Source organism: Astatotilapia calliptera, chromosome 20 (assembly GCF_964374335.1).
Source record: "Astatotilapia calliptera chromosome 20, fAstCal68.1, whole genome shotgun sequence".
Classification (NCBI taxonomy): domain Eukaryota; kingdom Metazoa; phylum Chordata; class Actinopteri; order Cichliformes; family Cichlidae; genus Astatotilapia; species Astatotilapia calliptera.
In genome coordinates, this window is record NC_137441.1 from 15,014,920 (window position 1) to 15,032,096 (window position 17,177).

Sequence of the window (17,177 nt, forward strand, 5' to 3'; positions counted from 1 at the left end):
ATTGTCCATCAGCCTCATGAAATGCACGTCAATCACACTTTACTGCGGCTGACATCTTGACAGCTGTCAGAGTGATAATTATGGAAAGTGATGGAAGATATCAAGGTTACTTTCCATGAGAAGAGGACAACCACAATATCCTTCCTGTTCATTGAGTGTAGGTAATGTGTCTCTCGTTCTCGAAATGTGTTGATAAAGGTAGAAATATTCACCCTGCTTTATGTTTTTTGCAGGTGTATTTTAATCAGCCAGAGTGGAGAATATTTTCAGATAAGTCGTGGGAGCTGGCAGAATACTAGATTCTGAAATTCACATTTCGCATAAATAAACTGTGAGCAGTTTAAAAGTTGTATTGCACTTTTATTCAATATTTTAAAAAAGCAAAACAAAACCAAACAAAGTCCCAAAAAGAATTAAAATCAAAACATGCAGATGAGTAAAACCCAATGAGGCTACATAACACAATCGGTTCATACCCGTGCACATTTAATGTACATTAACACACAATTAATATTTAAAGGTGAACTTGCTGCGTATGTGACAGAACAGATTTACAGTTTCAGTGCAATGTTTTTGTTTTTTCCTTTGTCGTTTTATGAATCCTTTCCTGAAAAAAGCAAATAACTGTGAAAAAATAGAAAATGTTGTTAAACTGAACACTGTGTAATGGTAATTATGGCCCGGTTTATAATATCAGAAGTTTATAGACAACTTTCCTCAAATATCCCGGACTCGTATACCCGCAAGGATGAAGCGAAGTGCCTCGTGTTTGGCAAACTAAAGCATCATTTTCAGCAAACAGTAAGGAAATGTTAAACAGGCAACGGCATTGACAGATCTCATTCATTTTTAGCGTGACAGTTTAAAGATGAGGCACTATCAGGACTCTTTGTGACCTTTGGATATTTTGAGTTCATATGTCCACAAAAGCCGTTTTTGAACAAACAATCTGATGGGCTGCTGAAAAAAATGAAATAATGGAGGGATAAATTGGGATCTGAGGGACTAAAATAAACACTTCACATAAATGAAGATGACCCATTTTCACTGCAACAAAAAGACGTACGAGTTGCTCGCTGACTGGTCAGGACTATCCATAGTAAAAAAATATGCAAATGAGCGACATTCTGCATAAATACGCACCACAAGTACGCACTTAAAGCCGTATAATGAAAAATGCTTTTCAACATCCTTTTCAACTGGTTAGGTCAGCATCCACAGAGAAGGAAAAGAGTGAACCAGTGAGCTAAAAAAAAAGAGAGAGACAAAAAAAAATACACCTACACATTTTCCGATTGAATGGTCCTTCAGAAAGTGCTCATGGCGATGGAAGTTGAGCAACATGAGTTCATGTTCTGATTTTACTTTTGTGAAAGTTGTGAGGAAGGTGCGTGGTAAAAAATAACCTTAAAAAGTTTACTTCTTTTTTTCTTTCTTTTCCTTTTATGTCGCATGCAATTTCACATTCAGTTGTGTCGTCCACAGTACATGGTTTAAGGCTAGAAAAATCTTTTCAGAACATTTCTGCAGAAATCGATAGAGATTGTCACAATTTAAGTGCTAAAACGCTCTGACCTTATTACATTCTGTACAAATAAAAATATATTTAACACAAATTTAAATAACATTATTTAAAAAAACCAAACAGATACAAATAAGCAACATTTTTCTTCTCTTTAGTCTTTTTTTTTTCAACAGCAGCCATACGGGGGCAAATGGTATGTCTTCATATCGTCCAGGAGCACAGCCCTGACTCTCAAAAAGTAAGTCAACTGACAGCAATTGATTTAGTAACTGGGCTCATCCATGTCTTCATCACTCCAGTCAGGCGGTGCGTCTGTTCCAAAATACCGATCTCCAAAGTTTCCTAAAAAACAACAATAAACGACATCGATAAAAAATATAAATACAGTGCTACAATGCTTATTTTTACATTTCAATGACTTTAAAACTGTCCTGTCCTTCCTGCTTCCTCAGCATTGCTCACCTATTCCAGGTATGATGTGAAAGAGATCGTTGACTTTCTTGTCGACAGCCGTGGTGATGATTTTGACCTGCGGGAACGCGTAAGCAACAGAATGGACTCCCATTTCAGCCATGAGCAGAGAAACCAGCAGGATCTTGTCCTCTTGAACATCATGATCCTGAAATTGAAAACACAACTGTGAAAAATGATCTACATGTGCAATTCATTTGCACAGGAGGCATTGGCATTGTTGTGAACAACTGGGTGCACCCACCAGCAGGACTCGCACGGCCATCATGGCAGCAGCTCCAGTGGACACAGTGCAGTCCATTAGAATCACGTGGTCCTCACTGATGTCTTTCGGTAGACGAAGATAATGGAGCTAAAATTGTGCACAGACAGGATGTGGGTTCACGCTAAAATGTGACACATATGACCTACAGCTATATATATATACATATAGAAAACCTCTAATATTACAAACAACTGCTTCATGGCAAACTAGGCCAAAGGAGGTTACTGTGAAAATGTGTAAATGTAAAAACTCATATAACCAAAATTGTTTTTGGTTATAGGTTTTTGACAGCATGTGACATTAATGTGGTTTATTACCTCTGGCTCTCCAGTGTCCTGGTTGGTCTGGATGAGGATCTTGCCGATGCGGACGTCTTTGCATACGGCCCTCAGAGCCGGCTCCATGGTCTCCCCGGCTCTCAGGATGGACACCCCTGTGATCTAAAGCAAAACAAAGAGGGGTACAAAAATTAAGCAGAGGTTAATTGCATCAATTTAGTTTCGAGACAAAACTCTTCAGAATGTTTTTCTTTTTTTCTCAATTAAAAATAACGCACAGAGAATATAGCAGGAAGCAAATGGAGTTCACTCACCCTCTTTCCGTGGAAAGTCTTGCCTTCGTAATCCTCTCCCTGGGGGGTCTGCACTATGTGGACCTGAGGTAATATTAAAAATCATAAGAGCTTTAGAACGATGCTATAGTCTACCACAGTAAGGAAAATATACTGTGACAAGCTACAGTGAATGCTGAATTGTCGGTCACGTGCATTTGTGAAATGCACACTGAATGTTGCGATAAAGATATGGAAACTTTCCACTGTGGTGACTTGATAAGTTTCCATACTCATGTGGCAGGCCAATACACTATGTCTATCTGATTTTCTTTGTAGAAGACAGATGGGGAGATTCTTTTTTCCATTTATCAGTGCCTTTTCAGATTTTTCCCCATTTCAGGGCCACACACTGTAGCACGGTCTCCGTGTGTGACTTGTCAGCATCTTTCTATTGAGTGGTTATCTCATGCTTTCTTTCTCCTACACCTCTCTCTATCTGTGGTAGTTTTCCAATTGTTTAAATGCCCTCCTTGGTATAAAGAACGTAACTTAATTAAGAAAGAGTGTAATACAATACTTGAATTGAACCGTTTTGTGTTTGTGTTTGGGACCTGTGAGGGGAGGAAGGAGAGGGCTCGCTCAATCAGCAGCCGCATCAACCTCTTAGAGTAAAAGATGAACTCATCGCGACTGGTCTCCTTGTTTCTAGATGTGATGGTCGAGAAAAGAAGGATCGAAGGTTTATTCGGCAGCTTTCCACCGTCCAGGTTTCCATGAAAACAAATGCAGTTATTAACGGAACAACAATGTGCTTTCTTAGCTTTTACCTGATGATGGTGTGCATGCCCCTGACTTGAGGTGTGCTCTCCAGAACGCTGAGGGTCTGGGGGAGGGGTTGGGCCTGGTGTGCAGAAGCCAGGGCTGCCCTGTAACCACGGCAACAAATAGTAGCGCGGGGGTGGTACACGCCGAGAGCAGCGGAAAAGAGAAAAGATGGACAGACGCATGAGTGCAACACGTGAAAGCCAGTGCAATTAAGACTGCTCTGCACGCATGTGTACAGTATGTGCAAGGTCATACACACACACACACGTGCACATACACACTTTAACACACACACACAGACCTGTGTGTGCATGCAAAAACAGATAAATAAATAACACAAAAAAACCCCACACAAATAATTTTTCAATAGCAGTTAGAGTAAAGTTGATAATGGCAGTGTACCCACAGTAATGGGAGTGCTTGGGAAGAAACACACACACAAAATTGCAGCGCACACAGGGCCAGTTTTGAGTATTTCAGTGGAAAATAACAACACCACAGAGACCGTGATAATGGAAAAATAGATTAATTTGAAAATTATAATTATACAGATACAAATAAAAGATTTAAATGTGCAATATAAACACATGCATAATTAGTTTCCCATGGTAGGGCTGCACTTCTAATATTTCCCCATGTTTGCATGAATAAATATTAGTTCTGAATGCCTTGTTAGCCTCGTTCTACCTTGGACTTGAGGGGAATAGACACGCTTTTACAAATTCTCAGTGATGCAGTGTTGTTCACACTAGACTGACTGCAATGCCACTGAGATACACATTAGCCAGATGCAAAGAAAAGAGAAATCATAGCATGTCTGCTCACATATCCCAGCGAAGTTTCCTCTATGGGGAGGGACACAGATAAACAAAAAAACAAACCAAAAAAAAAACAACAACAGATAAGAGGAAGAAAAATGAGAAAAGACATAAAATCAGGTGGATGAAAAGATTATCGAGAACAGTGAAAAGTGTGACAGCCAGAATTGCAAATGTCAAAAGTCCTTGAACTAAATGACATCAAAATTTAATAGTAATAATAATAATAATAATAATAATAATAATAATAATAATAATAATGCAATGAGAAAAAGAAACCAACCAAGTGTTAGCTCCGATTTTGATATCTGTACCCATGCATCCCTTGCGTGTATGCGTGGGAGGTGCACAAACTATCGTGTGGCTGTCACTCTTACACTGTGTAGAACAGTAGAAGTTGGTATTTCAGCTCACAGGCCCCAGCACATCCTGTGTCTAAAGACAGACACCAAGCTCACTTCCTCTCTCTCTCTGTCTCAGATACTGTGGCCGACATTCAATGGAAAAACTCAGCGCTTTGTAGTAGGGTATTGGAAACTTTTTCTGTGGCTGAGGTATGCGATAGTCAACAATAGCTGTAGCAAGAGCTTCCTCTCTCTCTCGTTTTCAGTTGTAGTCACTCTCTCTCTTATTCTTGCTGCTGCTGAAAGGAGGGGTCAGTGACTTGACTCATTGGTGTATTTTTAGACACAGAAGGCAGGAAGAGTGTGAGTTGTCATTTCTTTAAAAGGTAGAGAGAAGGAAAACCAACACCTTTACACTGAATGCTGGCTGCACTACACCACTTTCAAACTTCTTATCAGAGTGCAGCTTTTAAATGTTGACAGCAGTTTTCGCACATTTTGATCCACTTCTTCTTATTCTGAGGTGGTGTGGACCGAGTCTTAACCGTGTATTATGTCCCCACTGACAGAGCACTAATTAGCCATATTTGGTTAGCTACAAGATACAAGAATGCCGCCTGGTGACGTGTCATGGCAGCCAGCACGTCGGTGGAAGGTAGAGGTTGGTTTTGCTCTCTTCTGATTTGACATTTATTCTCGCTCTCCCAGTAAAAAAGCTGGTGCAGCAGGGGAACTGGGCAGATGTTGAGGAGAGAACGATATAAAGGATAAAGGCCACTCTACCTGACGCTGAGTTCCCGCTGCAAGCAATGGAGGGATTTGGTGATGAGGGGGAGAGAGTGAGAGAGCAGTCCATCAGCAGCATATGTGTTTCAGTGTGTGTATGTTGTGAGGGAACAAAGCAAACTGCACAGTAGGGCAAAGTGCTCCGACAGCCAAGAGCGTGCCTTTGGTGACCAGTGATTAGTGCATGTTGCACAGCTAATCCCAAAGTGCGTCTAACAGGCCATCAATCGACATTGTGTATGACAAGTATGAAGATAGGGTGTCTTATAAGGCTGTGTGACTAATGCTGCATAATTATGTATTAGGATGTAATGTTTCCACTGTGATTACATTTATTCCTAAACTAAATGCCTGGAGATTAGTTTGGTTTGAATTAATGCAGGACAAATAACCACAGCAAGAGGTTAATATGGTTAAAACACTGAAACCTATTTCTGTCAGCAAGCTCCACCTGACATATTTTCTTTATTTGAGGAAGCTACTTTCAGCTGCTCCCTTATTCACAAGGGGTCACCACAGTGGGGAGCTCTGCATTAGCCGGATGTCCTTCCCCAAAGGGATTTGAGTCTCCTCCAAGGGTCTAACCAGGGATTATTTGTTTGTGTAAATCACTAAACCACACATATATGCCATATTTAAAGGGCTATATTCATATTCATTCTTCTTCTCAAGTATGAAATGATAAGAAAACAGAAACAGAAGCCCTGTTTTCATAGAGCACATTTCAGAAAACATCATTTAGCCTTCTTGCTTTAAGTGCTTTGGCAGTAGATTCAGAAAATGACTAATAATTAAACACTTTTTAAAATCTTGTCAAGTTTTTTGAGTGTTCAAATAAACACATAAGAGAAGAAAAAAGTAGAAGATAAAAAAACAAAGCAATTTAAAATTTATGTTCTCTGAACCAAATAACTACAGTTTGTTACTGTTACTAGGAAAGTTAGCAAAACCAAAACCAGTTTAGAACAGTTTTTTCCATTGAGTGTTAATGATTAAACCTTTCCCCAAAGCACTTACAGACATTCAGCCTCAGTAAAGTTTCTTTCCACTAGAGGGGGTGATCTGCCTTGAAATTACAGGCACATACTGAAGGGGAGCCTGCACATACACCCTCTTATGAATGCAATAACATAACTAGATGTACTGACCCGGAGGCCATCAAGAAAAAGGACAAATGAAAGGTTATAATTCTCCCCCCAAATTAACTATTTAAGTGGCATGACAGATTTTCTGCGTGTGTATTTATATTTATGTCTGTAAGCATGACCTCACTTACCTCCTCCAACTGACTGTGAACATGCTGTACGATCAAGTCGATTGCCACCATGTTGCCACCTCCTGACCGGAAAAAAAAGAAAGCATAAAAATGAGGCTTTAATTTTAAATCTTTTTAGGATTGTTGCTGCTATACTGAACATGTACATGAAAGTATGTTGGTATATACTCACCACGTGGCACCACGATATCAGCCAGTCGCATGGTAGGCTCAATGTATTGTTCAAAAGCTGGCTTAACAAACTTGTTATACTGCTTGATGACCCCCTCGATATCTCGGCCCCTTTCTGTAATGTCCCTCCTCAATCGGCGCACCAGGCGGATGTCAGAGTCTGTGTCCACAAAGATCTTCATGTCCAGCAACTGGAAAAACAAGTTGATTAGATCAACACAAAGTAATATAAGACACATTCACAAACAGATGACATGAAAATAGCGAGCTTAAAATACCAAACTGTATTCAAATTTGTATTTTTAAAGGGTTATTGTGAAAGCCTGCAAGAAATTCTAGAAAAAAATTGAATGAATGAATGAAAGATCTGAAAGCAAAAAATATTTCCTGCAACGTCAATGTAAGTATAGATGAAAAATGAATGAATATTAGATAACTAATGCTTCTCTTTTGCTTACAATGACTTCTGATTTTAACAGACCTTTAAAGGAAAAAACTCATTAACTTTACTGTGTTGCAGTTGATACTGCAGTTATTCAGAACCATTACGTCTTTTAAATCGATGACACTTAACAGTTGAAAAACAAACCTGTCAGCGCCCTCAAGTGGACAAACTATGTACTGCAGATATTTTTTTCTTATCTTTAAATCAATATTCACTTCTCTGCACATATTAGCTGACACACAGTGCATACAAACATATCAGGCTTTTCAATCTATTTACTTATCTTGGGCTATCATGCATATGCTGAATCTATTTTAAAAACCTGCAAATCTTGTCTATGTACACAACATGGGAAAAATAAACAGCTACCTCTTGTTTAATAAAGACCTCTTACACCACTTGTATGTGTTTTCTAAGAGTGTTTTTTTTTATTAGGTAATACATATTTTTGACAACAAAGCTGACAGTAGGACCTTGTATTGGTTTGTTCAGGGCTAATGACCTTCTCTTACCTGCAACAGTTCTTTATCTGCAAAGGCCATGATTCCCTCAAAGATGATAACACTGGCTCCATAAACTGTTTTCTGGGGCAGAGACATGTACATGTAATAACACAATACAATTTACATACCAAAAATGAGAACGAGGGCATTAAAGCACTACACATTAAGTGTGCATGTATTCCAACAATCGTTGTAAGCTCTCAAACTGACTTGCCTCACTAATGTGTGAATGTCTGTGTGTGATAGGATAAAGAGAAGTAGACAGATATCACAATAGCGATCTGTCGGAGACCATCTGGAGATGTACAGCTTTACAATGCAGCTAAATCTATAGAAAAGAGGATTAAAACCTTCTTCGGTAAACAAAAAGGAGGGATTATATGCAAAAATGACACGCTACTTAATAACTTAAAAATACAAAGCCAAATGTTTGGGTCTGTGCATTCATCCTTACCCAGTCCTTTTGTCTCCCGTGAGTTGTAAAGTCATACACAGGGATTTTCACGCTCTTGCCCTGTTTGAGTTTGCGCAAGGTGTGTGTCAGCAAATCAAAGTCAAAGGCATCTGGGTGGTCAAAGTTATAGTCGTTACTGGCAGCCATTGCCTGCTGCTCTGGGGACAGGACCTGAGGATTGCCACGATACTGAAGTTAGAGTATGTCACCACTGCATGCTGCTTTTCAATGCTACAAGATTTCCTGAGAAAATGGCATGAACACATAATAATATTTGCATATCAAAAGAAAAATCTCTTAGTCAACTAACATTACACACGTGTTTTGCAGTACAACAAATGATGCATTCACAAATAATAACGCAAAAACATTTTGGCACAGATCGCTGATTGAGAGCAGAGAAGTTTGGGGACCTAAATTTAGGAGGACATCATGTGCCACAGTGACGTCCGTACGAGGTGGTATGTGCACGCACGTATCTGTCCTTTGGGTGGTTGAACATTAAAAACCCAGTCCTGGTATTTGGCAGTTAATGAACAGCAACACTCCCTTCTCAAATGAACTGGTAACATATTTATGTAATAAACCAATGTTATACTGGAAAAAAAGCAAAATATAAAAATGCATAGATTAACTGAAAATAAATGGCAATCTTTTGTAAAATGTGGTGAGCAGACCACCACTTGCTGAGGGCTACAGCGGCACTGGTCACTGGTAAATCCCTCCAACTCTGCACAGTCTGATCTGCCGCTGTCAGATTTTGACAGGATTACACAACTAGAGAGTGGGTGGAGGTGTAGAGGGGGCAAGAATGATGGCTCTTGCTACACTGTTCACTACATCTCTTTTTCTCTCCCCCTAACACCCATCACTGTGTTTTCATCCTTGTTTTCAGCACTGCCTCCTTATATTTTATCTACTCTTGTTTCTTCTCTCTCTCTAATCAAAACCTCTTTTTCTCATTTTCCCTCTGGGATCCAAAGGAAATGTTTCCTTTTCTCTTTCACCCTGTTTCCTGCACTCAGGCTCGCTTTTCTTTAGCCTTCCTTTAGGCCCCTGGGTGGTTAACAGCCATTCAAGACAAAAGTGATAAGAACAGAGTTTCTTGGACCTATCACATGTCTTATTTATAACTCTAAACACTTATTTAGACATGCAGCAACATTTAAAAATTCAGATAACTTTTAACAACTTCACAGATACAGTGACAAATGTATCACTGCATGCAAAAGGACATATACGGTTTTGTAGACACCACAGAAATACCTTGTAAAAAGAGTCCATTGAGAGTAGTACAACCCAGGGTACATCTAAAGCTTCTATGATTTTCCTTGCTACAGTTGTCTTTCCTGAAGCGCTGCCACCACACAGGCCTGAAATTAAAAATTGACAAACAGCCATTGAGTAATAACTTCCTTCCAGTTAAATTACAAAAACAAAAGAATTTAGGCAAGTTGACATGGTCAAGATGATCTGCAGACGTTTAAAAAGTTCATCAGAATTGGGAAGAAAGTTGAAATGACTAATAGGTATGGTTTTACTGTAATTATTTCACAAACTGCTTATCTACTGGGATTTTCCCACACAACCATCTCTAGATTTTACAGAGGATGACCCAAAAATAGAAAATCTGATGCTACAGTTTCCAGGGGTCAACAAAACTGGAAAAAAGGAAATTGGAAAAACGTCTGCTGTGACGTTCAGATGGCAGAGTCAGAGGTTTTCAGAGCTTAAGGCTACCTTGGAGTGAATAAATGCGTGATGTTAGGGGAACTGTTGAATCTATTATCTGTTATGGTATCACTACATGGTTTGAAAACCTTTCTGTCAAGCTCAGATCCCAAATTCAAAATCTGATTCAAAGATAGTTAAAATTACTACGGACAAAAATGACATCCTTTATAATGATTATGAGTTGATGTCTTCAGGAAAAAGGTACAAAACTGTGAGTTGGAGTTACATTTTCTCTGTGAGTGTTTGCATATGTGTGTTATTTTACATGATGTGTTTCCCTCGCTTGTCCAAGGTAAATTTGTCCCCAGAGGACAATAGAGGCTAATCTAATCTAACCACCCTGCCTTCAGGGCGGTGTAATGATGTGGCGGATATTTTCTTGACAAACTTTGGACTCCTTAGTAGCGACTTGAGCAATGTTTAAATGCCACAGTCCAAGTATTGTTACTGACCATGTTCATGTGGTCACATTTTCCAGCAGGAAAATGTGCCGTGTTACAAATCTCAACTCATCTCAAAGTGGATCCTTAAGCATGACAAGGAGTTACTCAAATGGCCTCCACAGTCACAGATCAATGCAAGTGAGAAAACACCTTTGAGATGTGCAGCCAACAAATCTGCAGTAACTGTGTGATGCTGTCATGTCAATAAAAAAAACAAGCGCTTTGAGTGCTGAGGTAAAATAGCGCTATATAAGAATCAGTCCATGTCAATGTGGACAAAAATCTCTGAGCAATGTTTCCAGTACTTTTTTCAATCTATGTCATGAATTAAGGCTGTTCTGAAGGCCAAAGGAGATCCAACCTGGTACCAGCAAGGTGGCCCTAATAAAGTGTTTGGTAAGTGTACCTTCACTTGGTGCAAACATGCTATCAGTAGTTTGACTAGTTTGGCAAGACTTGTTTGAGTGCATTGTGAGGTTGCTTTAGGCTATTTTAAAAAGGCATGCAGAAACAGAGCCAATAACATTCTTCAACATAAACGTTCTCTTTATTCCTATTTTTCACAAAGTCTCTCACACATTAGTTCAGCACTTCCTGATAGCAGGGCACACCCATCTTTAACATACTTGGATGGATCTGCTTTGCTCCATCCAGTGAGAAATTGTGAGTTAATGCCCTTTATCACTAGTATAGCAGGGCTTTCCTGTATTTAAAAACACTCTGCCAAAGAGGAAACTCTCCAGTTTGTGAAAAACAACTAATTTTAACCAGTGCATCTCTAACTGGGCTTAGGTTTCTCAAGCTTTCTTCTTCATAAAATGGTCAAATACGCCAAGAAAATGCCTTACCTTACCTTAAATAAGGTAATGACAACTTTGTGCCACAACTATATGGGAAGAAATTATGCTAATGTGTGCATTCCCTGAGTTTTCTAAACATTAAAAATTTTCACTTATACAAAGTATAAGGTTAGTTTATAAACAATTATTCATTAGTTTCCTAAATTTAAAGGTACAATCCGAACATATTTATAATACTTTAGATGAAAACTCACCACTTAATCTAAGCTGGGGCTCTGACAGGTCATAGATCTTTATGATGTCTAAATGTCAAACACAGAAAGTCATTCTTCTTACCAATGACAAATGCCTCTTTGGACTGTGTTCCATGCTCGTTGTACCAGGGTGGGCGACCAGCAGTGTAGATTGTTCGTTTGGAGGTGCGTAGCAGAGGAGGCTCTGACTTACACTGGCTGGTTGTCCTTTTCCTGGGCGAGAGGCCTGTGCTTACCGAGGGGAGGAGACGGTCGAGTGATCCCTCGCCACCTCCACTGCAGATGAGAAACATGACATTACTCTCTGGTACACAGGAAGCAACTTTCCTTCTTGTCACTGCATTTTTCTGGGTTTCATAAAACCTTTTGCGTAGCAGTATAACGCCAACATTCTCCATCATCACATCTTCTCCACCTGTATATAGTAAGACACACTGAACCCGAATGTGCTGTGTCATGATTTCAACTTCTAACATCGGTGAGCGTTCATGGAAAGGTAACGAGGTAAAACAACAGAATCAAGGCAATAACATACCAATGTAATATACAGGATCAGTCCCACTGAAATAGCAATCTCTTATTTGGTATAGCCTTGTTGTCCCCTTGTATCTAATGCCCGGTGACACATTAGACACACAGAGACAGACATTGTTTGTGGCATGTAACCATGCAATGGATGAACAGATTGACTAAAGAAAGGCGGCCCAGTTAGTTACCAACAAAACAGCAGTGTAGCATTTTCCCTCCTGTCACTGGTTAATTTTTCAACCTGTCAACTTTGTCCAGTCTTGTCCAGTGTAACTGCTGCAGGTACTAATGTACAGATGGTATAATATATTACATCTAAAGCTCCCCATAACCATAAGAGAATTATAGAGTCAAAGTGATGGATTGTGTTTTCATAGTCCATTGTATTTTACCAATTGAAAGGATCAGGTATCCGCCACTGGAAAGACAGCATGCTAGAAAAGCAGGTGGTTACAGTACCTAAAAACACCTACAGAACATGTTAGAAGTGGAGAAATGTTGATTCAACTAATCGAATAGTCCTGTGATCAGTTTTACGAGCGAAAAGATTGCTGCAAAAAGGCCCTCATAAACAAATGACAACAAGCCAATTCAAAACAGGTACAAGGTGCTTAGGCGAGCGAGGCATGGAGTGAATTTGCATTGACTTATTCAAACTACACCTGATGGTCTCTCATCTGTTCTGTAAGATAGAAGAAATTAAGAAAGAAATTTATGTAATACCCATTGCAAGAGTTTTGTGTCTAAACTGCAAACAGCTGCACATATGGGCTACTCTTTCACTATTGTAAGTTACTTAACCTATAATGACTAAGTTTAATGTTGTGCCTTTACAAATCATTCGGCAGTTGTGAGTAACTGGAATTCAGAGCAGAGAAAAAACTTGGTACAAAGAACTGGTCGAGCAGATTGGTGAGCAACCTCTCTATTACTTCCTCTAAAACAATAGCCTCACTTCTCTTACATAACTCTATTTTGTCAGCGTCTCAAGAATCTGCTGTGCCGCTGACGTTTGATAAACAAAATATTGCTTTTTTAGGAAAATGCCACTCGATTAGCGAAGCAATCTAAAGTCGCTCAACGATTGCCGCCCACAATCATCATGAAAACAACTGCTGCGTTCATTGTTTAACAAATACAACGTAACATCTGTGTGCGGTATGCCTAACTGAGCAACAGTTGGAACACTTACTGCATTATCCGAGCCATCCACACTTCACCCAGTGAAGACTGTAAAAAGCCAGCGGCCATAACTATAGCGGCGTTTGTAATAAACAAGTCTTAGATCTTCCTCTGTTTTCCAGTCAACTGTCAGGCTCCACACATTTATATAGGTCATATACCTGCCCAGGTGGACTGCCAGGAGCTCAGAAGAGGAGCAAACAAGAGAGAACAAAGATTTATCTTATCTCACCAGGGTCACCTGGTTAGAGGGAGCCCGGGAGCAGAGTGGGAGACTGCTGAGAGCGTGCGCAGGACATAGCTCACTGAAGTATGGTTATCAGTTAAAACCCAACTAGTGTGCAATAAAAGATTAGCTTAGCTGACTGTGCTGAATCATGTCCTTGTTCTGTGGTTACACTTACAGTACCCAGTGCTTCAAAACATTACATGAATGCACCTTTGTGATAAGAAGTTATAGTGTGGGGTACCTGAGAAGGCCCTTATGAAGCAGACATCTAAGCCTTATGGGCAGCAGATTGAAGGATAATATTAGCAGCAAATCAAGACGCAACGTCACATCTAATGTCAGTAAAGCGACATGTTTTTCTTTACTTTCTCCACAATGGCTCACACAAAGAGTAAATTAACACAACCTAGCTGCATAAAGTGACTACTGTTTCACATCAGCTTGTTCATTTGTCCAACAAGATTTCATAAAAAACGAGTATGTACAAGTACGTAACACTACTGTAATGTCAGTGTAAAATTCTCAGTTTAAAAAAAACTTTACGGTTCCTCACATCACGTTTGCACTTAGAAGGTGCCACATTTCCTAAAGTATGTAGACAAAAACCTAGAGGGTATAAACAAGTGAGCTTCAACTTGGAGTTGTCTTTCCTGTTTATCCAGACTTTTAAAAGCATTAGCTGTACACATTTTAAGGACATTTAAACTACAGACAGGAATAAAGTTGCCCAGGTCACCTAAGGAGTACATTAAAGGAAATAAAATGCACTTACCTGCCATCAGATCTTAGCGTCCAACAGCCAGATATTCTAGCTCCTGAGTAAGCTGGTAGAGTGTTCATAACTGGGAAGCTTCCAGTGTTTGTACTCCAAAAGTTGTGTTTTAATCCTATACTATTGTCAGCCGGTATACTCAGTGTACATATTCATATGCACTCAAACACACACTTAACAGCGCTCCTCTCTGGAGCATCACATCCAGAGAGGTGGCGACAGAAGGTGGTTAATATACATGGGAATCGGCTTGGATGAGAAACGAAACTTTAAACATTTGCTTAGCTTTCTATTTCTTCCATTCTCTCAACAGAGCGAGAGAGAAGGCACTGCAGCTTGGTAGAGGAGGCGCACTCAGTGTGAAACTACAGCACAGCATTTCCCTCCTCTTTCACTAACTCGCTGCTCCTCCCATTAGACGCCCAGCCAACAAACATAAGAGGATAACCTGCCCTCCAGATTATGTTCATTAGGGTGTATTAATAGCACCGGGTTAGAACCAGACCACACCACTCCTGGTACACACACGCACACACCCACATATATAAACACACACAGACACATGCCAAGCTTGGGTCATCTGTCTTTGGCAGTCAGTGTCGCAGTATGTGGCCGGAGGTGAAAGAGGAACCAGAAGAGAGTGACAAGAGAAGAAACAAACTAGAGGGTGGAAAAAACAACCCAAAACAAGACAAAACAAAGAAATAAATAACAAGAGTGCAGCGCAGTCACACAGCCAGCCATTATTCTCCTCTGATGTTGATGCAGTTGGCTGAATTCACAACAGAGACGCCTCAGGCTGTGTTGGGGAGGTGAAGAGAAATTGAAGGGGGTGCGGGGATGACAGAGGGGAAGGGTAGAGGGGAGCTGATGTGCTTTTACCCTGTGGGGACATACAGTGCCTCTGTGTGCCTTATACCGAGTCTAGAGATGTCAGCACCACAGCAAACACACACACACACGCCCGAAGAGCAAAGTCCCCTCCCTGTTTTCACTCACAGTGAAGACTGGGGAATAAACAGCATGATGAAACCCAACACTACCACTGCTGCTCTATCAGCTGACGGTCTGGGGAACAGCCCTGGGAAACGCACACAGACACACACACACATGCACGCCATTTCACTCCTCCCTAGCCACAACTTGTACAGACAAACAAATCATTATGCTCAGAGTTCAGAGGAGATGGACTAATTGCTTTTCAGTGCACAGAAAAACAATCAAGCAGCTTAGAGAAGCTACTAGCTATAATACAAAGCAACATGAAAGCTTTTCCAAATATTTTGGAACATGGATTCTGACCAGACTTCATTTCTCTTTATTCACTTTTTTATATTATACAGGGGACCAACAGGGGAAAGAGAATTGAGTGTTCTCCTCTAATCTGAACTGTAATGGTTTGGTAGTGTCACTGTCGCTTTAATCTTCATCGAGAGGACAGCTGCAGAGCAAGAAAGCCACATCGAAACAAGAAGCCTGAACTGGTTTCTATGCCAAACATTCAGCCATCTCGCTATGGCGACAGTGATGCACAGGAGGCTTACAAAGTCTCGGCTGCAATAACACTTAACCTAAAACTAATACTGTAAACACACTATAATATAAGCTAAACGTATTAGTAACAGCATGTAATGCTGACTTTACTTACTAATTTAAAAAAAAAGTCAAATATATTCAGTGATAAAGGGAGGTTGCAGTGCATAGAACCTTTGCCTTGCAGAGCTCTCGACTGGCCCGGTACTGCCTCAATTAACAGTTTATGGTGCCTCTGTGTTAGGTTATAGTTTAGTGACCAACTGAGTTCTGTCATACAACTATATTAATATCAGCGGTCATACATTTAATAATGTGAGTATAACTTTAAAGCCTGCGAGCCACTAAGGTTGACGTCTAGAAGAGCAGGAACTTCTCTGTTCCGGACACACCAATACAATACCGCCCTCTTGTGGAATAACGAGGTATTGAACATCTAAGGCAGACCAGCAGCTGACAAACAACTGGACCAAGTGCTTCAGCTTGAGTCTTAGTCACCTAACCCAAATGTGATTCTGTTCCGTTACCTTATATATCCCATAGGAAGATGACATTTGCCAGAAATACCCGCTTTACTCACGCCGCAGTACCTCCAGAAAACACCAAGGCGCGTGCTTTCCACCTCTGCTAAAAGAAAGCTCTCTTAGTCCACTTTCTCTGCTTTAAGCTAGCTCTCCAATTCTCTCTAGCGATTCCCATTACACGTTAAAATAGGTGAGCATGTTTCAGTTAACAGTGACTGCTTGGTAAAGACGTGTTTGATGTGATTTCTTCGCTTCCGAAGATTACAATGAAGTAAAGCTACGAGGCAACCTCGTGTAAAATAAGATGACAGATCGTAAAGCCAAAGAGAGGGAGAGAGAGTGGACAAAAAGAGAGACTCAAAAAGCAGGCCTCGGGTTTATTATATTTATAATAAACTAATAATTATACTGTAACTTCTAGACTGCTGTTACATTTATCAGGCGTATTATATATTAATTACTGTACCACTGGGACGTACAGTGTAACAGGTCGTGTTTCCGTAAAGATGCTTAACCCAACTGCCAGGATAAGATGAAAAAAAAAATGCATCCAGTAACGTCATAATAATGTACTATAATACCAAAGGTTTCCGAAGCAATCTACAAACTCTATACCTGTTCGATACAGAGGAAGTTTTCGCTTCGCTGTCCATCGTTGAGCGCCTGTCTTCCACGCTAACCACAGACATTTCTGCCCTGTTGACAATCAGGTGTTAAGAGCGCAGTCACAGCTGAGGCATCA

General features: G+C 40.2%; 1 protein-coding gene across 5 annotated transcripts; it reads right to left on the minus strand.

Annotated features, from left to right (window-relative positions):
- Positions 1 to 339: 339 nt before the first annotated feature.
- uckl1b (uridine-cytidine kinase 1-like 1b) lies at positions 340 to 17,177 on the minus strand. Of its 5 annotated transcripts, none has more exons than XM_026153556.2 (15): positions 17,051 to 17,177; positions 11,750 to 11,943; positions 9,703 to 9,809; positions 8,437 to 8,607; positions 7,992 to 8,063; positions 7,036 to 7,225; positions 6,864 to 6,925; positions 4,465 to 4,484; positions 3,642 to 3,740; positions 3,426 to 3,519; positions 2,854 to 2,916; positions 2,579 to 2,701; positions 2,241 to 2,348; positions 1,988 to 2,144; positions 340 to 1,867 (listed from the first exon to the last, which is right to left on the minus strand). In XM_026153556.2, the coding sequence occupies exons 1-15, from the start codon at positions 17,122 to 17,124 to the stop codon at positions 1,788 to 1,790; spliced, it is 1,614 nt and encodes a 537-aa protein (XP_026009341.1). In that variant the 5' UTR covers positions 17,125 to 17,177; the 3' UTR covers positions 340 to 1,787. The 5 variants fall into 5 exon arrangements, with proteins under 5 accessions (XP_026009341.1, XP_026009342.1, XP_026009343.1 ...); XM_026153557.2 differs by lacking the exon at positions 4,465 to 4,484 and adding an exon at positions 5,585 to 5,601; XM_026153558.2 differs by lacking the exon at positions 17,051 to 17,177 and adding an exon at positions 14,379 to 14,749.

Coding starts and splice junctions, on each gene's coding strand:
- uckl1b (XM_026153556.2), bottom strand. CDS start 17,124: ATGTCTGTGGTTAGCGTGGAAGACAGGCGCTCAACGATGGACAGCGAA. Junction 11,944..17,050: donor ACTTCCTCTGTATCGAACAG/GTATAGAGTTTG, acceptor TCTCATCTGCAG/TGGAGGTGGCGAGGGATCAC. Junction 3,520..3,641: donor GGCATGCACACCATCATCAG/GTAAAAGCTAAG, acceptor CATCACATCTAG/AAACAAGGAGACCAGTCGCG.